This window comes from Triturus cristatus, chromosome 4_1, assembly GCF_964204655.1.
Source record: "Triturus cristatus chromosome 4_1, aTriCri1.1, whole genome shotgun sequence".
In the NCBI taxonomy this organism is placed as follows: Eukaryota; Metazoa; Chordata; class Amphibia; order Caudata; family Salamandridae; genus Triturus; species Triturus cristatus.
Genome location: NC_140585.1, coordinates 884,357,594 through 884,384,182, shown reverse-complemented (window position 1 = coordinate 884,384,182; position 26,589 = coordinate 884,357,594). Strand labels below are relative to the sequence as shown.

Here is a 26,589-nt window from a genome sequence, read left to right as displayed (position 1 = left end):
ACCAGGCACCAACATCAGCGCACAGGCTAGTGACCATTATAGACCATCAAGCAGCTGAAGCAACATGGCACAAATTGGTGGCGGTGAGTAAATACTCTTATTTGTTGTGCACGTTCCATTTTAAACGGGCATTATGCAATATATTATTTGCAGAGCTAATCGTATTTGGGGCACTTCAATCAATCAGGATTTATAAAGCGCCGTTATTCACCTAACATGGTATCCAGGCGCTTGCTGTCCCGGAGGCTTATGGCATTTTCGCAGGCAGCTTCACCTACTGGAAGGTCTGCAGGCTCAGCTGCCAAAGATTCCCCCAGGATTTCATCGCCTCTGTAGTCAACGTACATGAACAAATCGCTTTTTATTTGTACTCCAATGAGGCATCTTCTGGCTGCATGAAACCCTATCTTATTGTGGGCTTTTGTAGCAAAATCATCCCAGGCATTTGTTTCAAGATTATAGGCATGAATCTTATCCAAGAAATACGTCATCCAAGCAGTACCACCTCCTAGAACATATATTCGGAGACCATTGTGTGCCATTTCCTGCCTGTATCTGTCAACGGGCAGATCAGTGTTTGGGTTGTTTGGTTTCATTTGAATCCATTCCCTGGTCTGGAGGTCTAATCTGTGCAAATCTGTACAATATGTATACCCAGTTTCACAAAAAACTTACATAAAGCCATCAATAATTGCCAATGCCTGGCCATAAATGCAAGGTTTCTTCCCTCGATAGCTTAAGAGGGCCCAGTGTTTGTATTTCACATTGCAGACAAACATCATTGCCATTGCGCTAATCAAATGGATTCCAGTGCCACCAAACATCACAATTTTGTGGCTATGTAGCACAACAGACATGGAGGCCAGCTCCCTTGGCATTTATCCATCTGTGTCCACTGATGCCATGTTCCAGTTGCAAAATGGTAGCACCAAAGCTCCCTAAATAGGGGATAATCTTCATTTCCGGGCCCTCCAGATTCATCATAATCTGGGTTACACCCTCCAAATACATACAAATTGGCATTATTAGGATGGAGGAGCTTTGCGGCCTGCTCTCAAAAACCTTCTAGGGATCCTTAGCTGGGACACGAGTGGCTGAAGAGCTGCCTAACCAGAAGCCATCTCCCTTTCTTTTTACAGCCTAGTGGCTCAAGATATGGCCTCCCACATTGCCTGATGAAGCACACCAGCTGGCCAATGCCCATAGTTCACCTCCATGCGAATCTCAGCCACCCGAACTGCTCGTTCAGGTTTTACTTTTTGTAACCAGAAGTTCTTTCTTTAAGCAGATTTGATAATTTCCCCCCCAAAAAATGTGTACATATATATGTATAAGTGTTATGATGAGAGCTAACCATAACTTCCCTTTTGTCTTCCTTCATTCAGTGCATTTATGGGGTTTTTGATCATTTACCACAATCTCTGGGCAGGCCCTGTGCCTAACCTAACGTGGATGGTCAACCCCAATGCACACAGCCCAAGTTCTGTTTTACTTAATTTACCTTTTGAAATGTAAATCTTGGCAGGCCATCTGTTGGGCTCATGAACCCACGACAAGAGTCTTGCACAACACTAGGATCCCCCTTGAGTTCATGGCACACAAACCCTGTAGGATGTCTAACAAGGATCCAACATCCTGGTAATGTGTTTGTAGGTCCCTGACTGGGTGTGTGGTCTTCAGGGACTGCAAACCCAGTCTTGGTACATATGAATCACAATCCAAAATAGCCTTTGTAGGCCTTTTGATTAACAACTCTTGGTGAGTAGGCAGTCCCTTTGGGTATTTCATCCCCCCCTACCAGCCGAGCATTTCCCACCCTGTCCCCTCCATTTCTTATTGCACCAGGAGGTCTGTGTAGGAAACCACCCCTGAGCCTCCCCAGTTCACTTATGGGTCCTCCTTTTTAAATGTTTTCTGTAATGTGTAATGGCGGCCACAACATGTTTCTTCAAGTTGTGGCCTGCCAATCAGGGAGCCTTGCTCTAGACCTACAGACCTGAACCATCTGACAGGGGGAAAAAAAACCATCTAATCAGACTTCAGCTTTATATTTTTTAATTTTAAGTCTGCAAACCAGGTTAGCAGACCAATCGCAAATTAACAGTCCTGATACCTCTTACTTGATTTCAGGCCATTCCAAGACACTTTTCTATAGCTGATTTTGCAAAAACTACAGAGCACCAAACCAACCAGAGGCACTCTTAAGTAAAGATTTATTTTCAGGTCAAGTTGGACGTAGTTCCATTCAGCCATTTTTTTCAGCAGCAGAGAGCAAAGATTCCTATAGAACTTAAAATGGCAAATAGCACTTTGACACCAACCCAAGTCCTTTTTTTGTCACCCACTTGAGTGATCTACCTACAAATTTTGCTGTCTTGAACACAGATTACTTGTTTTCTAAAGGTTTTGTGCAGACTATTGCCAACATAATAAAAAATATATTTTCAGAGGAAGGTAAGACCTAACCCTAACAACACTGGTTCTCTTGTGTGAGATTCATACCAACACAAATACACACAATATATAAATACACATACCCTGTTGAATGCTAGTTATGCTCATAGTCAATGCAGGAAACATTAGAAATAAATAATAAAAACTTGGACATAATTTTAATTAAGATTACACGCGCTTCCTGTGCTACAATCAAAATGCAACATATACCTCTTCAGCAGCTTGTTTAGAACCCAAATCAGCTTCATCTTTGCTTGCAGAAGGGGCTTGGGAGCGGCAAGCTAATTGGTACTGAAACTTCCTCAGCGACTGTGCGTAATCCCCCACAGACCGGTTGTAGTTCCAAAATGTAGGGCTACTGGAAGAGGAGTTGGAATCTGGACTTCCTGCAATGATATAATAATCTCAGTTTCTTCGAGAAAAAAAGTTTGCATGACTAAAGTGCAATCTTTTTAAACACAACTGTTTTACCAATTGCAAATGCATAGAAATCTTTAAATGTCAAATAATTGGAAGCTTAAATGTGGTAACACTCCCATTTATTAGACACTGCATAGAAGCTTGCTTGTAATCCTAATTCTCAAGATTGAGTATTCTAGTGAATTCATAAAAAAAGTGGATATTTAGGATCTTGCAATACATTTTAAACCTCCATTTTCTATTTTTAAATATTTTAACAAAGCACATGCTCAAAGGAGGAAATATTTTAGGTCTTAAAAAGGGAGCTAAATGCACCAAATCCGTCAAATAAACTTCATTGAAAACATCACACTACATGTGACTTTTTAGATTGAAACATAAAGCAATGTTAGAACATGTTAGAACATTGTCACTGCCATTAGAATTATTCCAAAAGCTTGCAAAGGGTGTATTTGAACCTAAAACAGATCTATTCTTCTGGTCCACATGGAGGAGGACATTATATTGAGGAGTTCTGAGAAAATACCCATGATTGGGAATCAGGATAACAAGTAACCCTAAATTCTCCATCATTGGACTCCGAAATATTCATAAACAATCGATGAGCAAGCTTAATTCCATTGGAGGCAGGAGGCAAGAAGTCCAGCGTGGTATACAGACAACTAACCATGTAAACAGCTTATGCAATGAAGCCTGACCAAAAGGTTATTGGTTTTGGAGCCTATGCCATGATGCTTATTCAATTTCCAGATATCTCAAGGTACAAGACAAACAATGCCTGGAATCTTTTCCTCACAAGCGCAGCTCAGGTGTCTTTTTTCCTTGCGTCGTCTCTAGCTCTACAATGCACTCGCTTACTAGCTTTTCGTTAGTGAGACATGAGTCCACACCATTTCTAGAGCCACAGTTAAACGAAGAGTAGTTTACCTTGAGCACTTCAATGTAGTATTATGCTGTTACTTTAACATCGAGGGTATAAAGGAACTTTTGTGCTGGAGTGGTAGATTTTAGAAAGTTCGGGAAGGAAACAGTTTGATTAATGTGAAATCCAAAGTCAAGTAGGCAGAGATCTGGTGTTACTGAGGCTGCCAAGATGTCAAAGCACCTTGTTCCTTAACAGGGGTCTGCTCAGATCGTGTTCCTTGTAGTTTGGTTGGACCAACACATGCGCCGCTGTGATATGTAGATTCACCCTAGCGGCCATAGCACAATCATTTGCACCTGAAGAACGCTTGAACTCAACCATCTATTTACTGATGATTGACGTTATGGTGGAGTGTTAGTCTGTAATATGGAGGAGTCAATCTCCCCCCCCCCCCCCCCCCCCAGCCCCTTTACTTTGACTTCTCTGGTTCCTAAGGCACCTGCATTTGGCACAAGAAGGATGCATAAGCCCATGAGCCAAGGGAGGAGACTTGAAGGGCTGTCAGATGAAGGATCCCTTAAAAGGATGGCACTGGCAGGGCATAGAAGAAAGACTGTCTCAAAAAGAGACAGACAACAAGATTGACAGTGTCTAAGAGTACCAAAGTATTGAATGACAAACTAGTTTTAGGGGTAACTGGATGCATTTATTAGTACTACATTGTGAAACTCCATTGTGGCATTCGGTCCTGCACTTTTACCTGGTGGGACATGGCCATGTAAGGCTAGATGAAAATTCACTTGTGACAAAGAAACGCCATGATTGCCATGCTTTTTAAGAACACATGGGGGCCTATTTAGAGGACTCTATTGGTAATGGTACAAAGCAATTTTAGACCTTAAGAAAAACCTCAAAGATTGGAATGTGAAATGAGACATCTTGTAGGTTTGCGGTGCACATCCAGTCTTCTTGTTACAGGGGATGGTAGCTCTGGTGCACAAGTAGCAGAAAATGGGTTTATTCCTTCGAGGTTTTGGAATATGCTCAACCTCCCTCCTTCTCGGAGGCATGCTGGACCAGCCTGCCCAGAAGTGAAAGTATCAAGAACCTTGGTGTAAGGGCAGGTGGAGAATCTGACCGTGCATTCATTATACATAATATCTACCACCTTTGCATCCCTTGTTATCCTATGCATCGGTTGGAAAATTTTGCTAAAACACAATCCAACAAAGAGCTTCACAGTGGAGAAAGGATGACTAATTCATAGTTTCTAGAAATGAAGCCTTTGCCCATACTGGGAGAAAGTAGTTGGTTTCTTATCCATTGGGAGATAATTTCAGTGAAAAAGGGGTGTTGCTGCTGTAGCGATTTATCTGTAGCAGTGCATGAATTATCTGTAGCAGTGCATGAAAACTCTCATATGGTTGACACTGTTGAAGTGGACTTTTCGTAATTCTTTCTAATGTTCTAGTTTTGGACTTTATCTTTTGAATCTTATTAGCATATGATTCAAAGATCATACATTTTAGTTTGATGCGATTTATCCCTCCTTCAGAATCTCTTTAAAATCTTATTTTCTTTTATATCAGGCAAGATATAAGAATTGCACAATATTCTTCCTACGAAAGTAGTCATAACATCCTAATAAGGCAAGTGAACAGATAACTTTATAGTAGCATGATTGCTGCAGACACAAGACAAACTTTACAGCATACATTCTCCTACTTTCACAGACAGAGGCTACTGTCTGGAGACCAGAGCACTGTACCTTTTCTCTAGCTAATGGCATTATTTGAAGAATCCAAATTTAGGATATCCTTCAGGAAAAAGGTCAAATTCAGTAGCTTTGAATTTTAATTTCTACATCTGTGGCAACAGGCCATGCAGAAAAAAGGGGATGGATGAGGAGCACAATAGGAGCCAAGAGCTCTCAGGAAGAAGCTTGTCAAATACTAGGTGACAAAGGTAGAATGGCTCTGAGATTATGCTTTTTAGCTATTCTATTTGTCACCTCAGCGAAAGATACTGTATACTGGGTATATCTGGGCTAGAACTGAGTCTGTGGGAAATATGCTTCCCAATCCAATTTTAGGTCTTTAATGTTGCTTGAGAAGGTGTGAGCCATATTGGCCATTTATTGTTCATCTTTGTTGGGATGAGAATCCAAAGGCATTCCTCCCTCTAGGCCCTGTCCTTGGTCAATATGGTCCTGTGTTCACTGACCGGAGACTGTTCTCCCTTGTGACGTTTCATAGAGGATCACGGATCTACGTTTTTTCCCAAAGCGAAGTATCTCATTTCCGGTTTCCCTTTGGGGGTCAGAGTGTTAGCTGTAGTTTGTCAAGGCACACATGGAAATTTCGGTACCCCAGAAGTCTTTTCCCCTGCTTAAGGAATGCATGGCAATGTTTCCGGCTGCAGAGGATCATCAAGTGGTGGTTGGCTTCAGAAGGTCTGGAGATGAAGACCGTTTAATGATGCTTTTCCAGTCACATAAGTCATCACAAAAGCTCATGCAGGGGCCAAAGTAAATACAGCAGAAAAACCAGATCTGTTCTTCTACCCCTTTGGATGGTTCCCGAGTCTGCTTACATTCTGCTACCCACAAAACAGTACCAAGGCACAAGGTGATTGTGGGGGGGAAGGGGAATTACGGGTTTAGAAAAAACTGGAGGTACAGTAAGCAAGGAGGCAGGCATCCACAGACAACTACATCTGTACTCTGTTCCTAAACTCAGCACAATGGTTAAGCGCATTGAGACAAGGTTGCTTAAACCTTCAAGGAATAATCTTCAGCAGAGTCTAGGGCTCAGCCTTGAATTTAAGACAGGGAGTCAAACTCTGTCCACAGATTGGAATTGCATTTATATAGCACTTACAACCCCTGATGTACATTCAAGCGTTTTAGACCGGGCAGCACGCTGCTCCGGAACCCAAGGTTAAGGATTACTCTAGTGTTATTGGTTCCTGCTACTTATTGGGACTAGTCTTGTGCAATCAGGTAAGCCATTCCATGCAGTCAACCCAGTTTTTAAAGGTGGAATAAATTAATAAGAGTTAGAGGAGATTAGTTATTGTTTGGTTGCATAGATAACACTTTCAGAGAAAGGAGGAGACATTGTGATCTTGTAAATGAGTTGAGGGCAAATAGCAGAAATACAATAAAAGCGAATAATGCAACCATGCATGTGTCAGAATAGGTTTTGATCAGATGGGAGGCATGAAGAGGATGGAAGAAGAGGAACATCTGACAGAGAAAGGAAAAAAAAAAGGAGAGAAGACAATCTGACATTTTGATTAAAGGTCAGTTTTCATGCCAGATTTAACAACTGTAAAGAATATGTTAGAGACAGCATGCAATTTGAGGATGCAAGAATGTAAACAGAAGCAACTTTACTTGTTAAGATTGTGCTGTACTATGGATGATTTTGGTACTAGAATCTGGTAAACTATGTCTGCTGCCAGTCTATTGCTAGACCACTGCTCCAGTCAGGTCAGTTGATCAGCTCAAGGGTTGAAAATGAAAAATAATGGTTGGATGCATATGTGGAGGAATATCAAGAGCTTTAGGCTTCACTCAAATGAAGCAGTAACTTCAAAGTCATAGCGAGGTGAGAAATACAAGAGAAATAATGTACACATTAAAAAGGTATTCTGCAGATGCTGCAATGGATGTCTCCAGGTGTTCATCCTGAGGTTTGGCTCACTGTATTAATTTCAAATCAGAGTGGGATCCATTTGAATGCATCTGGTTTGCATTGGCATAAGATGGAAGGTGAGGACAACTTACCAAACAGTGGAAGTGTACTGTCTACATTCTAGTGGCTGGAGGGTGGGAGATGCAAGCACTAGTGTGAGTGTGGGGGTGGTGAAAAGGCTCCTTTACAAATTCAATGAAGAAATTTTAGCAAATGGCTCCCGATTAAACTTTCCGAAGCACTGCACTTTTGTAGATGCTACAGGTGAGGAGGGGTGGAGCTGCAGTTTGAAAGGGGCACTTTAGGCAAGGTCAAGCATTTTGTCTACCTTGATCACGCTTCAGTGCATAAGCCTCACACGTCTTTGTGCCTATGTTGTAGGTGCTCCAGGCTGCAGACAGCCCTGCTTTGAGAGGCAATCAATCATTACACAAAGGCAGCCTGGAAAAACATTTGAAAGAAGGACCACCACAAACGGATTCTGAAACAAGAGACAGTGGTTGCATTTGCAGTTTGGGTATCGTAGAAATACCATTTTCAAACTGAACTAATTACTTTATGCCCAAACACAAGAAAACGGACTCAGTTTTAAAATGCTTCAGCTGTGCAGTAAGCCTACCACAGTACCCCTCTCCCCCCACCCAACCGGGGCTAACAAGGCATCTGCCCAAGAGGACGAAACACTAATCGAATGAAGTAGAGGAAGAGTAGAGGGAGCACTTTGAAGGAAAGGTGTTTTCTTACTTGTAATACTGGTTCTCTTCTGGGAGAATCTCCACTGGAGTCATAAGCATCTGAATAGTTCTGCCCACATCTGGAAATCCCAGGGCACTTCTTTATAAAATAGCTTCTTAAATGTAGATGTTAACACTTCTTCAGGAAGGCTTACAAAAACACTTAAGAACATAATATGCAGCATAGAAGCAGGCTACAGTGGTTAAGTTCCCTTAGAAAAGGATTGAACTACCCATAAAAAAGGTATAATTAGAGGTAAAAGTTTAACAAAACAGCTCAAACTCTTACACAAACACTTTTCTGTAAAAGTAAGAAATGAAAGATTGTAGGACAGTGTAGCCTCATAGGCTGCTATTCTGTGTTCACAACTGTGACTATGCCTTTAATGACCCAGAGATCACAAGATTCACATCTTGGCAGCAGGTGGCAGTTGCCTCACTTCTTTTTGACGAGAAGAGTCAGTGAAAAGCAAGTCCAATAATTTCCTCTGGTATGTACACCAGGGAGGATGGAGGGTTGCTTATGAGTTCAAGGAGATTATCCAGTATTAGGGTATCTTTCATAGATTTACATGCCTGAATCATTCCCCGTCGTCGGGATGAGAGTCCCCGGTACATAAATAAAGTAATGTCTCAGTAGACATATAGAGTAATAGGCCAAAGGCCTCACCTTAGTGACATATCCACGTCCTTTTGTAAAAAAGGACCAAACTTTGGAGAGTAGCCAATCAGCTATCACCACCCTCTAGAACCTTCCTGGAAGGAGCTCTAGTCCCTCAGATTTTCTACCGCACGTCGTGCTAAGGGAGTCTACACTGAGCTCTGCTCAGCATTCCTTGTTTCTGGATTACCAGTGTTTCTCGCTTCGACTTTCCATTTTCTGGGTGAAGTTCTTCAGTTCTTCATGGCAGATACGCCGAAAAGGGCCTTTTCAGGTCGTGTGCTTCCTGTGGTAAAAAGAGACTTCATGTGGACGATCAACACAAAGATTGTCTCAACTGCCTTTATCTGAACCACTCTTCAAAGGATTGTAAGGTATGTCGTACCTTTTCCTCCAAGACCCTTTAAGATCGTGAGGGGCGCCTCTTAATTTGGCTGCAGAGGCTTAAAGACCAAGACCCAGTATTGTCTTCGGAAGAAAGTGAGGGCTCCTCCATCTCTTCACAGTCCTCTCATAAAAGACCAAGGGTGGCTTCTCTGGGCCCTTCGTCGCAGTCACCTCAAAAGAAGGTGCATAAAAAGTCTTCAGAGGTTCTTCCTAAGACTCTTCCAGCGAAGGTTTCTCCTCAGGAAGTTCTTCATGCCTTCAAAAAGCCTTCTTCCACCCCGTCGACGACTGCCTCGTCGACGGTGGCTTCGACGATGAGGAAATCTCCATCGACGGCATTGCATGTCACCTCGTCGACGACGACAGTTTCCACTTCTGTCGCGTCTCATTCCCTATCACCATCGACTACGACAACTCCATCATCGACGGCCGGTAGGTCTGTCTCATCGACGCTGAAAATGAAAAAGACATAGTCGACGTCCAAGCTGCCGTCGACGCTGCGATCGCAGACGACACCGTCGACGAAGACTGTCCCGTCGCCATCCACATCATCGTCGACGAGGACTCAGTCGACGACGGCACAGTCGACAAGACCTTCATCGTCGACGACACCGTCCACGGCACCTCAATCTACTATGGTCCCCGTCCACACTTCACCGTCGACGACTATACCATCGACGGAACGGTCGACGACAGCAGATTCTGCAATACAAAGTACGTACGTGCACCTTAAAATCACCAAACGTGCACTGACACCGGCTCTGACCTCCCCTAGTAGAGTCCAGCTCTTGCCTCCAGCTCATCTTTTAGAGGAAGAAGACTGATGATGGTAGTATGTTCAGAACAGCGACAAGTCCATCGCAACTGCACCTTAAATACCAAGACCGTTCCGATTATGAAGATCAAGGGCAGGAAGAACAGGCAGTTTCTCCTGAGGAATACCATCCGCCTCCACCTCCCATGGTTTGTTTGCCTGCTTCCCTGGTCTCTAACCTACAGTTCCTCATTTCGGACTATAAGCAGAGGTTTCCAACGCCTGCACCATCTCCGCTTCCGGTTGTGCCTCCAACACGCAAGCCACGACCCCCTCCATTGAGCTTACAGTCTGAGCCGGTCACATCACCACTTCCACTCTCTACAGACGATAAAGAGGGGGAAAGACCATGAAGAAGGGGAACTTCAAGATTCACAATCTAATCGGGACGAATGGGATGATTACATACTTCCCTGTCCACCTTCTCCCGTGCCTACCACAGCTGACTCGCCTCCAGAGGACATGGGAGGCTTTCACAATATCGTAGAGAGAGCGGCGCAGTGCTTCCAAATACCTATGCCCTCACACCAACAGGATTGTTTCCTCTGCGATTTTAAAGAGCCTTTTGAGAAGTCCGTTAGTTCTATCCCTATTATAGACTACATATGGGAACGGGCGTTAAGATCATGCAGAACTCTTCCTCAGTGCCTCCAGTATTGCCTTGTCTGGAAAGGAAATATAAAGCAGATACTGCTCCGGTTTGCCTGACAGGCCATCCGAAACCGGACTCCGTCATTACACAAGCTGCTCCTTCCGCTCTGCTGACTGCTCCTCTGGACAAAGAGGGTAGGCGGCTGGACAATATTGGCAAACGCTTCTCGTCCATGTCTGCATTGACAGTGCGTGCATCTAATTCCTTGGCACTGTTAAGGCGTTATAACCGGCAGATATCGCTCCATACCTTGCGGCCTTGCTAGAGGAGTCAAAGGACGAGGCGAAGAAAATCTTACTGAGGGCGAGAGATCTGCATCCGAAATTAGACTGTGCGATGGATATCGCCTCTACTGGATTTCGCCAGCTCTCGGGCGCAGCTGTACTACGGTGCCAGGGTTGGTTGAAGGCTACTTCCTTCAGACCGGAAGTACAAACCAAAGTCTTGGACATGCCATACGATGGCCAGCTTCTCTTTGGGACACACAGACTAAGCTCTGCAAGGTATTAAAAAGGATACCGACACAGCTAGGGCTTTGGGTACCCTACAATTCAGGAACCCCTCTGAGGCTCAAGAGGCAGAGCTCAAACATTTACCAGAGGTGATTTCCAACACCGATCTTCCTTCTCTTCCACTCAGCAATATCGGCCACAATACCAGAAACGTCAACAGCACACCACCTCGACTATATCTTCCTTTCGTGGCAAAGGAGGGCGACAGAAAGACGCTGCCCGGCGACAATATCTTACCACTACCGAACGGTCTCCAACTCCTCTCTGTCCTCCAAAGTTGGAGGAAGAATTTCCCACTTTCTGAAAAATTGGAAGCAAATAACAACGGACCGTTGGGTCCTGCAATTAGTTCAATTCGGAAATTCACTAGAATTCATCCAAATTCCTCCCCAAACCCCTCCTCGACCTATGATTCACAAAAACGTGCGTGCTCTGCTTCTGGAGGTTGCACTTCTGCTCCAAAAGGGAGCTATAGAGAGAGTTCCCCCATGTCATACGCAAAAAGGAGAAAAAATGGAGACCGATATTGGACTTGAGAAATCTAATTAAATTCCTGAAAAAACAGTCGTTTCGTATGGTCCCCATCCAGGAAGTGCTATGGCTCCTCGATGCGGACTACATGGTGTCTTTAGACCTTCAAGATGCCTACTTCCACATCCCGATCCACCGCAACCACAAAAAATTTCTGAAATTCGCGGTGGCGGGCAGGCATTACCAATTTCGTGTCCTGCCGTTCGGACTCAAATCGGCACCACGCATTTTTACCAAATGTCTTTCTCCGGTGGCTGCATACCTCCGACAACCACACCATTAAATCTTTCCCTATCTAGACGACTGGCTCGTCAAAGCACCCTCTCTAGAAGGCGCGTCCAGGTCTTCCAGCACCTGTCTAAGGCTTTGATTGTTTGGGGCTTACTCTCAATCAGGACAAGTCCGTCCTTCAGCCTTCCCAGCGCATAACTTTCCTGGGTGCTACTCTCGACACACTACAAAAGAAGGCGTTTCCGTCTCAGGAGCGCAAAGACGGACTTCGTTCCTTGGCGCTTCGCATACGCTCCAAAAAGACTTTGTGCGCCTCTTCAAATCCCTACTCGGGATGATGTCTTCCTGCATCCTCCTAGTTCCACACTGTCGCCTTCACATGCGACCTCTTCAAGAAGCGCTTTCAGCTCAATGGGTCCAATGTACGGAGCCCTTAGACGATGTCATCCAGGTGACCCCTCTGATGAAAATGGCTCTAAGGTGGTGGATTTGCCCTCAGAACCTTTCTCAAGGCTTGCCTTTCTTGCTTCCTGCTTCTCCACATACCATCACAACGGATGCATCTCTGGAGGGATGGGGAGCTTTCCTCCAAGAACTCCAGATAAGCGGCAAATCGTCTCTTTCCGAAAGGAAACTCCACATAAATCTTCTGGCGCTCCGAGCAGTTTATCACGCTCTTTTGGCATTCCTTCCGCGAATCAGGAACTCTCTAGTGCTTGTACGAACCAACAATACTATGACAATGCACTATTTGAACAAGCAGGGAGGGACTAATTCTCGGACACTCTCACGAGTCGCAAAAAATCTGGAACTGGTTGCTCCTTCACAACATTTCTCTTCGAGCAGAGTATGTTCCAGGGACCCACAACGTACTGGCCGACTGAGCAGACAGCATGTCACGAGTGGGAGTTGAATCAGCGGGCCCTCAACCGCATATTCTCTCGATGGGGCACCCCTCTTCTGGACCTCTTCGCCACCCAGAACGCCAAATGCCAACACTTTGCAAGCTGGCATCCCCAGGAAGGGTCTCTAGGGAATGCGTTTTCGATCGCATGGTGCAACGTCTTTGCATACGCTTTTCCACCAATTCCCCTGATTCCCAGGGTGTTCCGGAAATTGAAAGCGGAACCTTGCACGCTCATCCTAATGGCTCCAGCTTGGCCATGCAAACACTGGTTCACGGAGCTTCACCTTCTCTCCCTGGAACAGCCGATCAGGTTAAAACCGTTTCCCTCTTTCCTCACTATGAACCACCAACAAGTCCCGGATCCGGCATCTCTCAAATTAACTGCTTGGCTCCTGAGTTCATAGAGTTCCAGGGCCTAGACATCCCTCCGGACTGTAGAGAAATTCTAGCTCGGGCCCGAGCAGATAGTACCACCAAAACATACTCCTTAAGATGGAAGAGGTTCTGTATCTGGTGCAAGTCAAACAAAATACACCCGCTTTCATTCTCTCCAGAGCAGATCCTGCCTTACCTTCTTCATCTGGCAAAATCTGGTCTCGCTCATGCCTCCATTAAAATCCACGTGGCAGCAATATCATGTTTCAGGAGATCCTCTGCAGGTCCTTCTCTGTGGTCTCATCGCCTAATTAAACAATTCCTTAAAGGCCTATTTAGAACATTCCCTCCGGTAAACACTTTACCTCCTGCTTGGCAACTCAACACGGTTCTGGCTCAACTTATGAAACACCCTTTTGAGCCAATCCACAGAGTGGATCTCAAGTATCTCTCCTGGAAGACAGCGCTCCTTCTAGCCCTGACCTCGGCACGGCGAGTGAGTGAACTTCATGCCTTCTCAATCCAAGACCCTTTCCTCCAATTCAAACATGACAGGGTCATACTTCATACAAATCTGAAGTTTATCCCTAAAGTTCCCTCAAACTTCCACCTCAATGAGCCTATTGTGTTGCATTCCTTCTTTCCGAATCCTCAAACAGTGGCAGTAAAAACTCTGCATTCTTTAGACCTTAAACGCTGCCTGAAATTCAACATTGACAGAACAAAGACATTTTGCAAATCTAAGCAACTCTTTGTAGCATACAGTCGACCTAGGAAAGGTCTTCCACTCACTAAGCAAAGTATCTCACGCTGGATCTCCGCAACCATTACTTTTTGTCACCAGCAACCGGGGCAACCCCTGCTCTCCACGGTTCGAGCCCATTCCACGAGGGCAATCTCTACTTCCATGGCACTTTTTGCAGGAGTGCCCATTGTGGACATTTGCAGAGCGGCAACATGGACGACGCCGCATACATTTACCAAGCATTACTGCTTGGATACTGAACTCATGAAAGAGGCTGCAGTGGGTCAAATGGTGCTCCGTCATCTATTTCATTAGAGGTGAGACCTTCCTTTCATCCCACCATCCTTTTCTCTATACGCACATTTCTCTATCATGTTTTATGCCTCTGCTAGGTCATTGCTTTTTGGTACTTTCTATTTTCACATTAGGCTATTATCTGTGAATTTATATATACTGTACCACTCGAAATGTGCTTCTCATTGCTTTCTAGTCTGATTCACATGCAACCCACCCACCTCCCCTGGAAGGACTCTCTTGGGTCTCTCAGTGTACAACTGCTTAGCACTGTGCTTATGAAAATCTGAGGTACTAGAGCTCCTTCCAGGATGTTTCTAGAGGGTGGTGATAGCTGGCTACTCTCCAAAGTTTGGTCCTTTTTTTAAAAAGGACGTGGATATGTTACTAAGTTGAGGCCTTTGGCCTATCACTCTATACGTCTACTGAGACATTACTTTATTTATGTACCGGGGACTCCCATCCCGACGACGGGGAATGATTCAGGCATGTGAATCTATGAAAGATACCAATACAGGATACCCGCAGTTACAGGTAAGTAACGCGTTCCTTCCCCCAAGAGAGAACCGGGATTATAGTTAAGAAACCATACCTTCTCTCTTGGGGGATCTCCATTAACAGCCAAACCTTTGAATAGAATAGCAAGCTCATCCCTACCAACCGCGGTGGAAAGAACAGAGGAGGGAAGAATAGGACTGGCTTAAGCAAATACATTTGAGGGAGGCTTGAGCTACTTGAGCATCTGGTCTAGCATCAGAGTCCAAACAATAGTGTTTGTTGAATGTGGCCACCTTAAAAATCTCGGCAACAGGGACATTTCACATCAAAGCGGCAGTAGCTGCTTTGCCCCTAGAAGAATAGGGCTTAGGTCTAGCTGACAGTCTTGTTGGCTTTTTAGTAACAAAAGTATACAGGATACTATCCATCAGAGATGGACTGTTCGGAAGTGGTTAAACCTGCATGGACCGGACCATAATTGACAAAGTTGGTCCGACATGCACATGTTGCGCGTCTTATCTAGATGAAACGTCAAGACCCGCCTTACATCTAGGGAATGAAGATTTCTTTCAGCCGGGTTTGAAGGATTCTGAAAGAAGGTTGGTAAAGACATTACCTTATTGACATGAAAATCCAAAATAAGCACAGAAAGGAATTTCAGGTGAGTCCTCATAACTACCTTGTTAGAGTGAAAGACTGTATAAGGTTCATTAAAGCATAATGCCTGGATTTCGCTAACTCTATGTGCTGGTGTGAATGCTACGAGGAAAGCAGTTTTCAATGAGAGATGTTGCAGGGATGCCTTATAAAGGAGTCTGAAAGGTCCCTCCCCTGCATGAGTTGAGAAAGCACTATGTTAAGCTCCCAGGGAGGGAAAGGATGACGGATTGGAGGGAAGACCTTCAACCAATCTAAAAAATCTTTAATTACTGGGATTTTGAAAAGAAGAGGTTTGGGAAGGACATTTTCTGTAGGCAGTTAGAGCCGCCAGATGAACATTTATGGAAGACAATTGCAAGCCAGATTTTGCCAAGTGGAGGATGTAGGGAAGGATGACATCTTCCTGGAAAGATGTAGGGTCTATGTTCGTGGAAGAATAGCAAATGCAAAATATCTGCCACTTGGAGGCATTTGCTGAACGGGTCAACATCGGTTTAGCTTCTGAGGATGTCCATGAAGTCTAATGGCAGGTTCAAGTGTCCATACTGCACTAGCTCAGGATTCATGCTGCCAAATTCAATGAGGAGAGATTGGGGTGAACCACCTGGCCTCCGAACTTCGTTAGCATGCCTGGTCTGCATGGCAGCTTGAAGATGAGTTGCTATGATCCACAGGTTTCTGCTATGATCCATTTACAAATTGCTTGGGCTTTGGGGGCTAAAGGTCTGGAATTCGTCCCTCCCTCCCACCCCACCCCGCTTGTTGAGGTTTACATGGTGGTTGTAGTGTACATGTGAACAAGCAAAGACTGTCATGAACGACTGGTGAAAAGCTTTTAGCACCAGGAGCTCACAGAGATTGATGGGATAGGTCATCTCCCTCGGAGACCATGTGCCTTGAATTTGGAGATGATCCATGTGGGCTCTCCACCCCAATAACAATGCATCTGTCACTATGGTTTGAGAGGGAGCATGTTGGTCGAAAGGCATCCCTTGAAGCAGTTTGTTCGGACAGCACCTCCGTATTTGAGATTGCTTCACAAGAGGGGAAGAGAGTGATCTTGTCCTCCAGTTGTCTGTTCCCACTGGCACTCCAGTCATTCCTGGAGGTGACGCATGTGGAGACGTGTATTCGGAGTGAGGAAGATGCATAAGGGTATGGAGCCGAAAAGGGATGACACTGACCTCACCGTGGGATAAGAGGCTTTCATTATAGAGTGACATTTCTGACAGACTGATGAAAGACTCTCCTCTGAAGGACACACCATTGCCTGCATGGTGTAGATGGTAGACCCTAAATACGGTGGAGTCTGAACTGGAGTTGAGATCGACTTGTTGTAGTCTATGTGAAGACCCAACCGTTCGCATGTCCAGCTGTATTGCCACTGGGCTTCTTGTGAAGTTGACGCCTTTATTAACCAATAGTCTAGGTAGGGATAGACGAAGATTCAGTGCCTCCGGAGGTGGACAGCCACTACTGCCATGCACTTCGGGAATGTTCTGGGAGCGGACTGGAGGCCAAATGAAAGAACTGCTAATATTCAAAACATGCAGCCGGGTTAAAGAGGATTGCACTGCCAGGACTAGTCACAACGGTAATAGGATATTGCCCACCTCCGATGGTCAGCTGCCACATGACCACAAAGTTCAACATTGATTCAAAGGCAATATATATATTTACAGTCAACCACTTTCTCCAGCGAGGATGTGACGGCGCTGGATACTGCTCGTACACAGAGCTCCTTTTTCTCAAATACTCTTTGCCTCCACTACGGATCAGCTTAACAGAGGCGGATACTTGTGTCCTCAATTATTGGACTACCTTTGCTACATTGAGAGGTCAATTCCACATACTTTAATTGTCCCGACACAGACCTGATTAGGATTCGGACGAGAGATTTACCCCCTGGCGAACTGACTACTTTATGCTATCGCCCTGAAGAAGCCCATGTCTCGGCGAAACGCGTTGGCTATCTACTTATGAAAACCGAGTACATCTTGAATAAAGACACCTTAAGATCACAAACAACAACGTGGAATTCCTTTTTTTTTGCTTTCCTTACATACTTTAGGTTTTACCTTGTATATATATTGCCTCTCATACCCTTTTGAGCCAAATGGAAGAACCTAGTATTAATAGCGATCCTGTCCCACTACAAACCTCAAGAATTTGCGTTGTTTCTTGGCGATGGGTACATGAAAGTAGGAGTATGGGAGGTCTTTGGAGCAGAGCCAATCTCCCTGTGTAGTTGGGGATAGATCTGATGCATTTGTTTGCCACTATGCCAGAAAGTGCGAGATGGTCCCCTGTACCAGATGGGTAACGGAAGAGAGCGAAGGGAAGATTAATGGCCTGGTGCCGGTCGTGGGTTTACCCCCTTAAGCGGGCTGTTGGGAAGCTCGCCCTCTAGATTGCCATCGCTGCTGCAAGTAAGGTAGTTGCTGCTGGCGACTGATACCCATAAGGGGTTTGAACTCTCTGAGGGTAAAACTGGTGCGTGAAAGCCCTGAAGGAACACCTTTGTTCATTTGGCCTTTTTAGGACAACCACCTTAAGAGTCTTCATTTCAGACTTCATGCGAGCCATCTCATCATCTGTGTGGCTGCCAAAGAGGGTAGAACACGAAAAAGGATGATTTAGAATCTTTGCTGAGACTCAGATTTAAGAGAGGTCAGGTGGAGCCAAGAACGCCTTCTCAAGGCAATTCTGTGACAATATTCACGTGCAGCTAACAAGGAGTCATCAGCTCCGGCACCAATGTCCTCCCTTCTTTGCCTGGGAAGGAAATCCACAAGTTGTTGCATAGAGTCCCAGAGCACTCCATCATATGAACCCAGGAGGGCAGTAGCACCAGCCGCTTTCAGGGTGGTTGCGGCCGTGTTGCAACCCTTGTGACTCACAGAGTCCAGTTTTTTACTCTCCATATTAGGAGAAACTGAAGAAGAGGGAGAGGCAGTGTGATACTCCTTGGCCGCCAGAATGACCACCGAGCCAGGAGGGAGATCCGATCGGAGGAATAGATCTTGTTCAGGAGGCCTATATTTTTTCAGTAGCCTTAAAGAGGCCGTTTTGGTTGAGGCTGGGGTCAGAAAGGAGTTCCATTGCTAGCTCTAAAGGTCCTGGCACAAATGGAAGAACAGGTCTTGATGCTGACCAAAGGTGGATGTCTCGAATATAACAGATGTGGTAAGTGTGTTGATCGACATCTGTATATTATGTTTTGCCACACCTCTCACCAGAACCTCCTGGAAGGTGGTGATGTCTTGAGAGGAGGTGGAGAAATACAACAGTGTCTGCGAATATTGTCCTGTTGATGAGGGTGTCCTATGCAGTGACCAATGTCTGGAGGTTGTACGTGTCTCGATTTGTGATAGGAGGTTTTGATGGTGAGAGCGCCTAAAACACTATGAGCACCTGTGATGTGATCAAGGCACATTCTGGAGCGAAATCTAGGTCTTGGCGGTTCTACAGATGGAGGAATTGGAGCTGGAGGGGTAGGTATGGTTGGTGGAGGAGTCAACGTGGTGGTGGAGGAGGAGAGTCTAGTACTACTATCTGAGAAGAAGGGATTAAGTTCTTGAGTACTTCGAATCCGGTGATGACTAGATGCACCTCTTCTTTATGATCTTCTGTTGTGTCCTCGACGTAGAGATGGTTTTTAATGTAGACGACCCAACATCAATCTGCTCCTCAATGTTGATCTCCTCGATGCCTTGACAAAGAAATACTCCTCAGGGGTGGATGGGTTCGGTCGCCTTGACTTTGATACACTCAGACGTCGATCTTACAGTGCGCTTTAACAGCGTATGGGTTCTACCTTGCCTCTATGTCAATCTGTGCCCCAGCCTTGGCATCTCAACAAGAGGTACAGAGCTATAACTTTATACAACACGAGGAAATAAAAAGACTAACTGCACCTCCATGTCAATTAAGGCAGCTTTGAGCAGCACAAAGTCATCCACAGCACTCTCGCAGAAGATAAATGATGTAGTGGGGACGCTGAATGGGAGGTCTTGCAGATGCACTTTCTCCCATGCAGGCATGCATCACGACCAGACACAGGCTCTGCACGTTATAATGCTGCATGGCTGAAGGATCAGAGACCACTGCACCAAAAACCGCCCCACCCAATTCACACAATAGGGCAGATAGAACAGAGTCTGGTCCCTCCGCCGTGGACTGCTTGCCTTGATAGTCCAACTAACATGTCATTTCACAGCAAAACTAATTTTTCCTGCAGCTGTGGAAGCGCAGATATCCTGTCACAATTGCACCTTACAGTTTGGTGTTCTTTTTAGCAAAACAAATTAAATCACTTTGGCTCATCACTAATAAAACAGACACCAACAACAGAAAGGAAAATGTTACTTACTCAGTAAGCCTCTGTTCTTGGCATGAAGAGCTGCAGATTCACATGCTCTGCATACTCCTGCCATCTAGTGTTGGGTCTGGATGTTTGAAATGTTTTACTTCGAAGAAGTTTTTCCAGTCACGAGGTAGGGGACTCCTCCTCTCGGTGATAGTGTGCATGGGCATCGACTCCATGGTTTACCCGCAGAGGGTGAGAATGGAGTTAGTAAAGGTAGAATAGAGACGTCCATCCATACGTATGTAAGATAAGAAAGAACTGCAACAGGTATAGGTACCCCAGGAGGCGGGTGGGCGAATGTGAATCTACAGCTCTACATACCAATAACAGATGCTTACTGGTTAAGTAACTTTTTCCGTTCGAGGCATGTGAGCTGTAGATCACATGCTTTGCATAGACTATACAGCAGTATTGTCCCAAAGCGGTGGCTAGCCTGTAGCTGTTGCAGTTGTTTGAAAAAAAGTGTTTTAAGTACTGCCTGGCCTTCATTAGCTTGTTGCCTTGCTAACACAGCTACACAATCGTGTTTGGTGAATGTGTGCGGTGTAGACCATGTTGCTGCCTTACAGATGTCAGCTAAGGGAATATTCCCTAAGAAGGCCATAGTAGCCCCTATTTTGCGGGTGGAATGTGCTCTAGGGGGTATTAGCAATGTTATTTTTGCTTTTGTATAACATGTTTGGATACATGTAACTATCCATCTTGCAATACATGATTGAGAAATTGGATTGCCTTTGTGTGGTGAAGAAAAAGCAACAAAGATCTGCTTCGTCTTACGAAAATCTTTTGTTCTTTCTACATAATATAGTAGAGCTCTTCTAACATCAAGTGTGTCTACAGCTTGTTCTGCTACTTAATCAGGTTGAGGAAAACACAGGTAACTCAACCGACTGATTGATGTGAAAAGCAGAAGCTACTTTTGGAAGAAATTTGGGATTGGTTCAAAGAACCACCTTGTCTTTGTGAAGTTGAAAGAAAGGCTCTTGTATAGTTAGTGCCTGGAGTTTACCAACTCTCCTTAAATTAGTGATTGCAATAAGAAAAGCAACCTTCCATGAGAGAAATTGTAGTGGACACTTGTGCATTGGTTCAAAAGGTTGCCCCATTAGCCTCTTAAGGACTATGTTCACGTTCCATATTGGTGCAGGTGGAACTCTTGGTGGATTACTCTTTTTACTCCTTCCCTTCAATATAGGCTTTAATCACTGGTACTCTGAATAGAGATAAGTGTTGTCTGTTTTGTAAGTTTGCAGCTACTGCTGCTAAATGAAATCGAATGGATGTATAAGCTAATCCAGATTGCTGTAAATGTAAGAGATAACAGATGTTTTGTACTTTAGTATCAAGGGGATTGATATTGTTACAATATATAACAAAAGGTTTCCACTTTGCTGCATAACATGCCCTAGTAGTAGGTCTCCTAGCCTCCTTTAGGATATTCATACAGTCCGGTGGTAACTGTAAATAAACAAACTATGACTTCAGGAGTCAAATCGCCAGGTTGAGTTCCTTGGGATTTGGATGCCGGTTTTCTCCATGGCAGCAGTTGAGATGCAGCTTTTGGTGTGGAACTACTGGCAGCTCCAGGTGGTGAACCAAGATTGACGTGCCCATGTGGGAGCTATGAGAATCAGTGTGAGGGATGTTTGCCTGAGCTTTCGAACTACCAGTGGAATGAGTGGGAGAGGCGGAAAAGCGTAGGCGAATATCCCAGACCAATTCATCCATAGGGCATTGCCTTTGGAGAGCGGGTGTGGGAACCACGAGGCGAAGCCTGGGCATTTTGCATTTTGAGCTGTGGCAAACAGGTGTATGTGAGGAAATCCCCATTCCTGAAAGTAGGGAACAAGAATTTGGGGATTACATTCCCACTCTAGTATTTGCGGTGTGTGTCTGCTGAGAAGGTCTGCAATTTGATTGTTTACTCTTGGAAGGTGTTCTGCTAGGAGATACATTTTGTGATGTATGGCCCATTTCCAAATGCCGTGTGCTAGGCGTGACAGTTGGAGTGTGTGTGCCCCCCCTGTTTTTGTATGTAGTACATGGCTGTAATGTTGTCAGTGTGGACTAAGTCAATTTTGCCTATAAGGCGAGATTGAAAGGCTTTGAGCGCTTGAAACACTGCTAGTAGCTCTAGGTGACTGGTATGTAGGCTCCTGTACTTTAGAGTCCATAATCCTTGGATTGTGTGCCTCTGTAGGTGAGCGCCCCAACCAGTGAGCAATGCGTCTGCTGTTAGCACTGTCTGTGGAGCAGGGTCAAGAAAGGCCGCCCTTTGGATATATTTTGTGGGTTCCACCACTGCAGAGTGCGATATGTGCGGCCATCCACCCACACTAGATCAGTTAACTGACCCTGCAACTGGTTCCACTGACTTGCTAAGCATTCTTGAAGGGGACGCATTTGTGAAGTCTTGCGTGGGGAACAATTATAGTGCAAGACGCCATCATGCCTAGCAATTTCATGAAGACTCTTGCTGGCAATGATTGGTTGGGCTGAAATTGAGTGAGAAGGGACTGAAAACTGTGAATCCTGGCTGTATTGGGAGAGGCCAGAGCTTTGTGAGAGTCTATTGTGGCTCCCAGATAAGTTTGTGTGTTGGAAGGCTGTAGATGAGACTTAAACGCATTCACTGTAAACCCTAGTTGGTGAAGTAGGTGAATAGTGGATTGAGTGTGTTGGAGACACATGGTAAGTACTGGCTTTGATGAGCCAGTCGTCCAGGTATGGGAAGACATTTATTCATTTAGAAGTTTTATATAGCACTGGTCAGACACGAGGGTATCGGAGCGCTTTACAACAGAAATTAAGCTGATATCACATAAGAAAGGCATAGTTCCACATTAATGTTCAGAGAACCTGAGATAGCCTCAATGAGCGCACATTGACCTGGGCTCAACCTCATTCCGGGAGGAGGTAATGGGGGGGGGGTGGCGGGGGTGGGGTGAGGAATCGGGGAGGGTGGAAGAGATAGGTAGAGCATTGTCAAGGGGCTGTAAGATGCCTGAAGAGGTAGGCTGAGGTGGAGCATTATCGAGTGGCTGCAGATTGTAGGAGGAGGTAGGTAGTAGTGGAACATTGTCAAGGGGCTGCGGAGTGCAAGCTAGTGCGTTTCGTCAGAGGCTCTCGGTTCAGGGAGGCACGGTAGAGGTCTTTTAGGAGTCTTTTGAATTTTATAGTGTAAGAATCATTCCAGGATGTGTGCATCAGTATCCTCAGGCAGTAATCAATGCCACTTCCCAGATATCCGTTGGGCTTATTGCTGAGTTGAGGTCTGCAGTCCCCCATCTCCTCACTGGATGCAGTGTATCCACTGAAGACATTTTGTTTCCTACAAAATAATATTGGGTGGGAGACTAATTCTGTTTGCTATCTGATGGAGGAGGAATTCAAGGTCCTCAAGCAGTCAATAGCAACATGTTGATACCTGGCATATGCCTCAGCCAAAACCTCCTATGTATGCTCAGCAGTGCAGGTAATGCCATTTTCGGAGATCCTGTTACAATAAAGTTTTTGTTAGCAAGTTCAAAACCTCCGAGTGCATTCCTGGTCAGCTTGGACAAAAAGCATAAGCTTATACAAAATATGGTTTTGTCTTTAAATTTGTAAGAAATTCATACCACAAAAACAGTAATGTTCTCATACAGTAGTATTAAAATTTGTGGAAATAAAGGCAACTACAGATATCTGGAAGGGGCAATTTCCCCTTTAGACTGCTTTCATCTGCGCTATAGACTTCTTGTTCCCACCCATTTGTTTTCACAGACAGTGTGGAATCAAGCACTGGCATGGAACTTTGATGGGAAGAAGACATTGATGGGTAACCATTAAATCCCACATTATTTATCCATTTACCTCCCTACTTCACCCACAGAGGTTTTTTTTGGTCCATTTCATTGGGAAGGATTGGAAGGAAAAACATTAACTTGCTCTCAGGATTCAAAGAACTAGTAAAATAAATGAAATAGCAGTGTATTAGTTGATGGACATTTGGAATGGTGCTCACAAGTGACCACTACGCGAATACACTGCCTCTTCATCCTATTCTATCCCTACAGTATGTAATGTGCCTTCTACCCACCTAAAACAAAAATAAATATTTGTAAACCTTTTAACACCAAGGGCAAACTGCTGCTAAATAAAAACACAAAATTACTGTTTTGACTGAATGCAGATTTATACAGGGAGTCAAATGCTATACTCACCTAGATGAGCACGATGCAGCTTCTCTTCTTCACAGCGTAGGAAGCAGTCCAGAGACTTCAGGTCAGACATATAGTCGTCTTTACCAGTAGGAGATGTATAGCTGGATGGACATGAACGGTATCGGGATCGCAAACCACTGTCCACTGGACCAATGCTGCTGGGGTACGGTGAGGAGCCAGGAGGGCTGAAACTTGCATTCTATCAAGAAGAAATGTAACAGAACAAGCAGATATTTACAATAAACAAAAATATACCCCGTTACCAAAGTCCTTCCCACTGCCAACTACATTTCTTTAGCAATCTCATCTTCAAATGCATCAGATTAAATCTAAAACTAAAAGGAACACCTTTAAATGTTCCAGTTTGATGCAGACGTTGCCAGGCAGCAAACCCAAAATACGAATAGAAACCGCATGAAGTTTACATATCTGCACACCAAACAGAAAGGGATCATTTAAAATCAAAACTATGTTGCATTAACAAGCATATTTCTCATTCAACACAAATTTCTTATCTGTACTATTCTAGCCCGACTTAGTCCACATAAGGAGTAAAACCCTAATGCTTCAGATCTTTTGTTTCTAACTTTAGCCATCAGGTAAACCTAGTTCCTTTCTTTTCCAAACTTTCAGGTGATGCCTGGTGTGAGAAGCTCACAGTTCATCACTTTCATCAACCCTTATCAATACCTTCTTGGTGCCCCCTTCCAATGAGCCTTAATATCAGTTATTATTGGTAAGCTTCTGATACTCAAACATATTAAGTACTAGAAAAAGGCATAACAAAGCAGAGTTATGTTAGAATCAAGTAATTAAAAAATAAAATAATGGATGATCAACAACAGGCTTTAGATTAACAGCACAAAAGGAAAGATTCTTTTTTATCAGCACTGAAATACCAATCGATCTGGCCACTCTTCTGGTCTCCCCTCCCACTCCTGCTAATTCAGTTCAGAGCTCTTTTTTTACAACCTATATTTCCCCTCCCCCAGTTTAGTTTAACTTAACGGGGAGAGGAGGCATTAGGCATGTAGGGGCTAATGGGCCCCATCTGTGGTGGCGGAGATAGTTTGCTGTTGGTGTCCTGGGGCCAGACCTAGTAGGGTCCTGCATAATGGGTGAAGTCCAACCCTTTTCGTACTTAACTCCGGGTACCAAGTGGGAACCATCACAGGCTTCTCGGGTAGGGAGCTGGGGGAAACGCAGAAGCGCAGCAGCCAACAGCTACCAAATGGCAATGCTCAGGAACTACTAATCAGCAGCCCCTTGCTAGCAAACGATGTCCTGGAATTTCTAAATGTAGCCCGGTCTCCATCCTCCTCACTTCAGTGTATGGGTCTCTTAACCACCAGGCACAGCAATGCACTTTCGGTTGGTCGTCCAACTCTATCTTGTGCTAGAGCCAAGTGCATCCACAATGGATCCCACTGCCTTCAGTACTCACACAAAGAGTCCTACTACCAAACAAGTTATTACACTTGTATTCGACATGCACACTGATATCAGTGCAAGGTTCAGGGTTTCACATGACAGCAGAACTTTGCACAAGCGGCGTCAGTTGGCCAGACTTGCACTGACAATTCAAAAAGTCTTGTTCTGGGTGAAGTGTTAAATCATGCACTCCCTCTGGAGGCTAAGAGAGGTCTTCTGAATGTATGGGAGCCCACGGATCTAAACACACGCATCACTTGGGTTACGTCGGGGTTGATGATTGCGAAACGTAACATTGCTCAGAAATGGGGGGCATCACAGGCACCTGCGGTCTCCGCATGGAAGAGGGCTATGGATTGGTGCATGTTTCGTGAAAAATAGGTCTATGTAGCTAGGGGATGTCCCAAAAAATGGTCCCGCATTTGGAACGACGAATGAATATAGAGGAAATGTTTGTACCCCACCACTGGTACCAGCTCCAGATGAGTCATTGTAGACATGACCCAAGTTACCAATTGTCACGATATTGTGCACTGTTATTTGAGTGAACAGTGTCATGATAAGAAATGAGAATGTACTGCATTTTGCCTTGTGATTTTGATTCCCGTTAATAAAAAGAAATATATAAAAGAAAAAAGTCGGCACACTAGACACTGTATATTGCCAAGAGCACTTTATGTGCTACACCCAGAACAGGGACAGTAGTCTACTGTCTGCTATGAGGGCACAGCTAGAGGGCCCCTCTAGGTCACAGGACCGGTCCGAACCTTGATTTGTAAGGGACACGTATTGCCCTCTGCGCCAACAGAATAGCATGAAACTAGAGCTAAATTTACAAACTGGAATACCAGTTTCAAATGCACTATGGGCAGGGGAATAGTTTGCAATGCGGGAGACATTCCTAAACCAAAAGATGCCAAAATCGCCTCTTTTCCAAAAGCAACTGAAGACCGCTCTTTCTCAAAGCATACAATTCTGTAAGTAATACCTCTAGCTCCCCTCCTTCATGGATATCCCCAGCACCTTTTTATGTCGCTCAAATGAATGAGCTCTTTAACATTATAAAAATTTTTAAAAAAAGAGTACTGTCATGTAAAAGTTAAGATAACCTTATGTTTATTTTGTTGTTTTGCTTCCGACACGGAG

General features: G+C 44.7%; 1 protein-coding gene and 1 pseudogene across 8 annotated transcripts in view; both read right to left on the bottom strand.

Annotated features, from left to right (window-relative positions):
* Positions 1-26,589, bottom strand: part of TMEM209 (transmembrane protein 209) — a 269,726-nt gene that overhangs the window by 110,803 nt on the left and 132,334 nt on the right. For all 8 annotated transcript variants that reach the window (XM_085653621.1, XM_085653618.1, XM_085653623.1 and 5 more), the window contains 2 exons: positions 24,013-24,211; positions 2,665-2,840 (listed from right to left, as the gene is read on the bottom strand). In XM_085653621.1, the coding sequence (XP_085509747.1) occupies positions 2,665-2,840; positions 24,013-24,211 (375 nt within the window). The remainder of the gene's footprint in view (positions 1-2,664; positions 2,841-24,012; positions 24,212-26,589) is intronic.
* On the bottom strand, positions 248-1,204 carry LOC146855719 (kelch domain-containing protein 10 pseudogene; annotated as a pseudogene).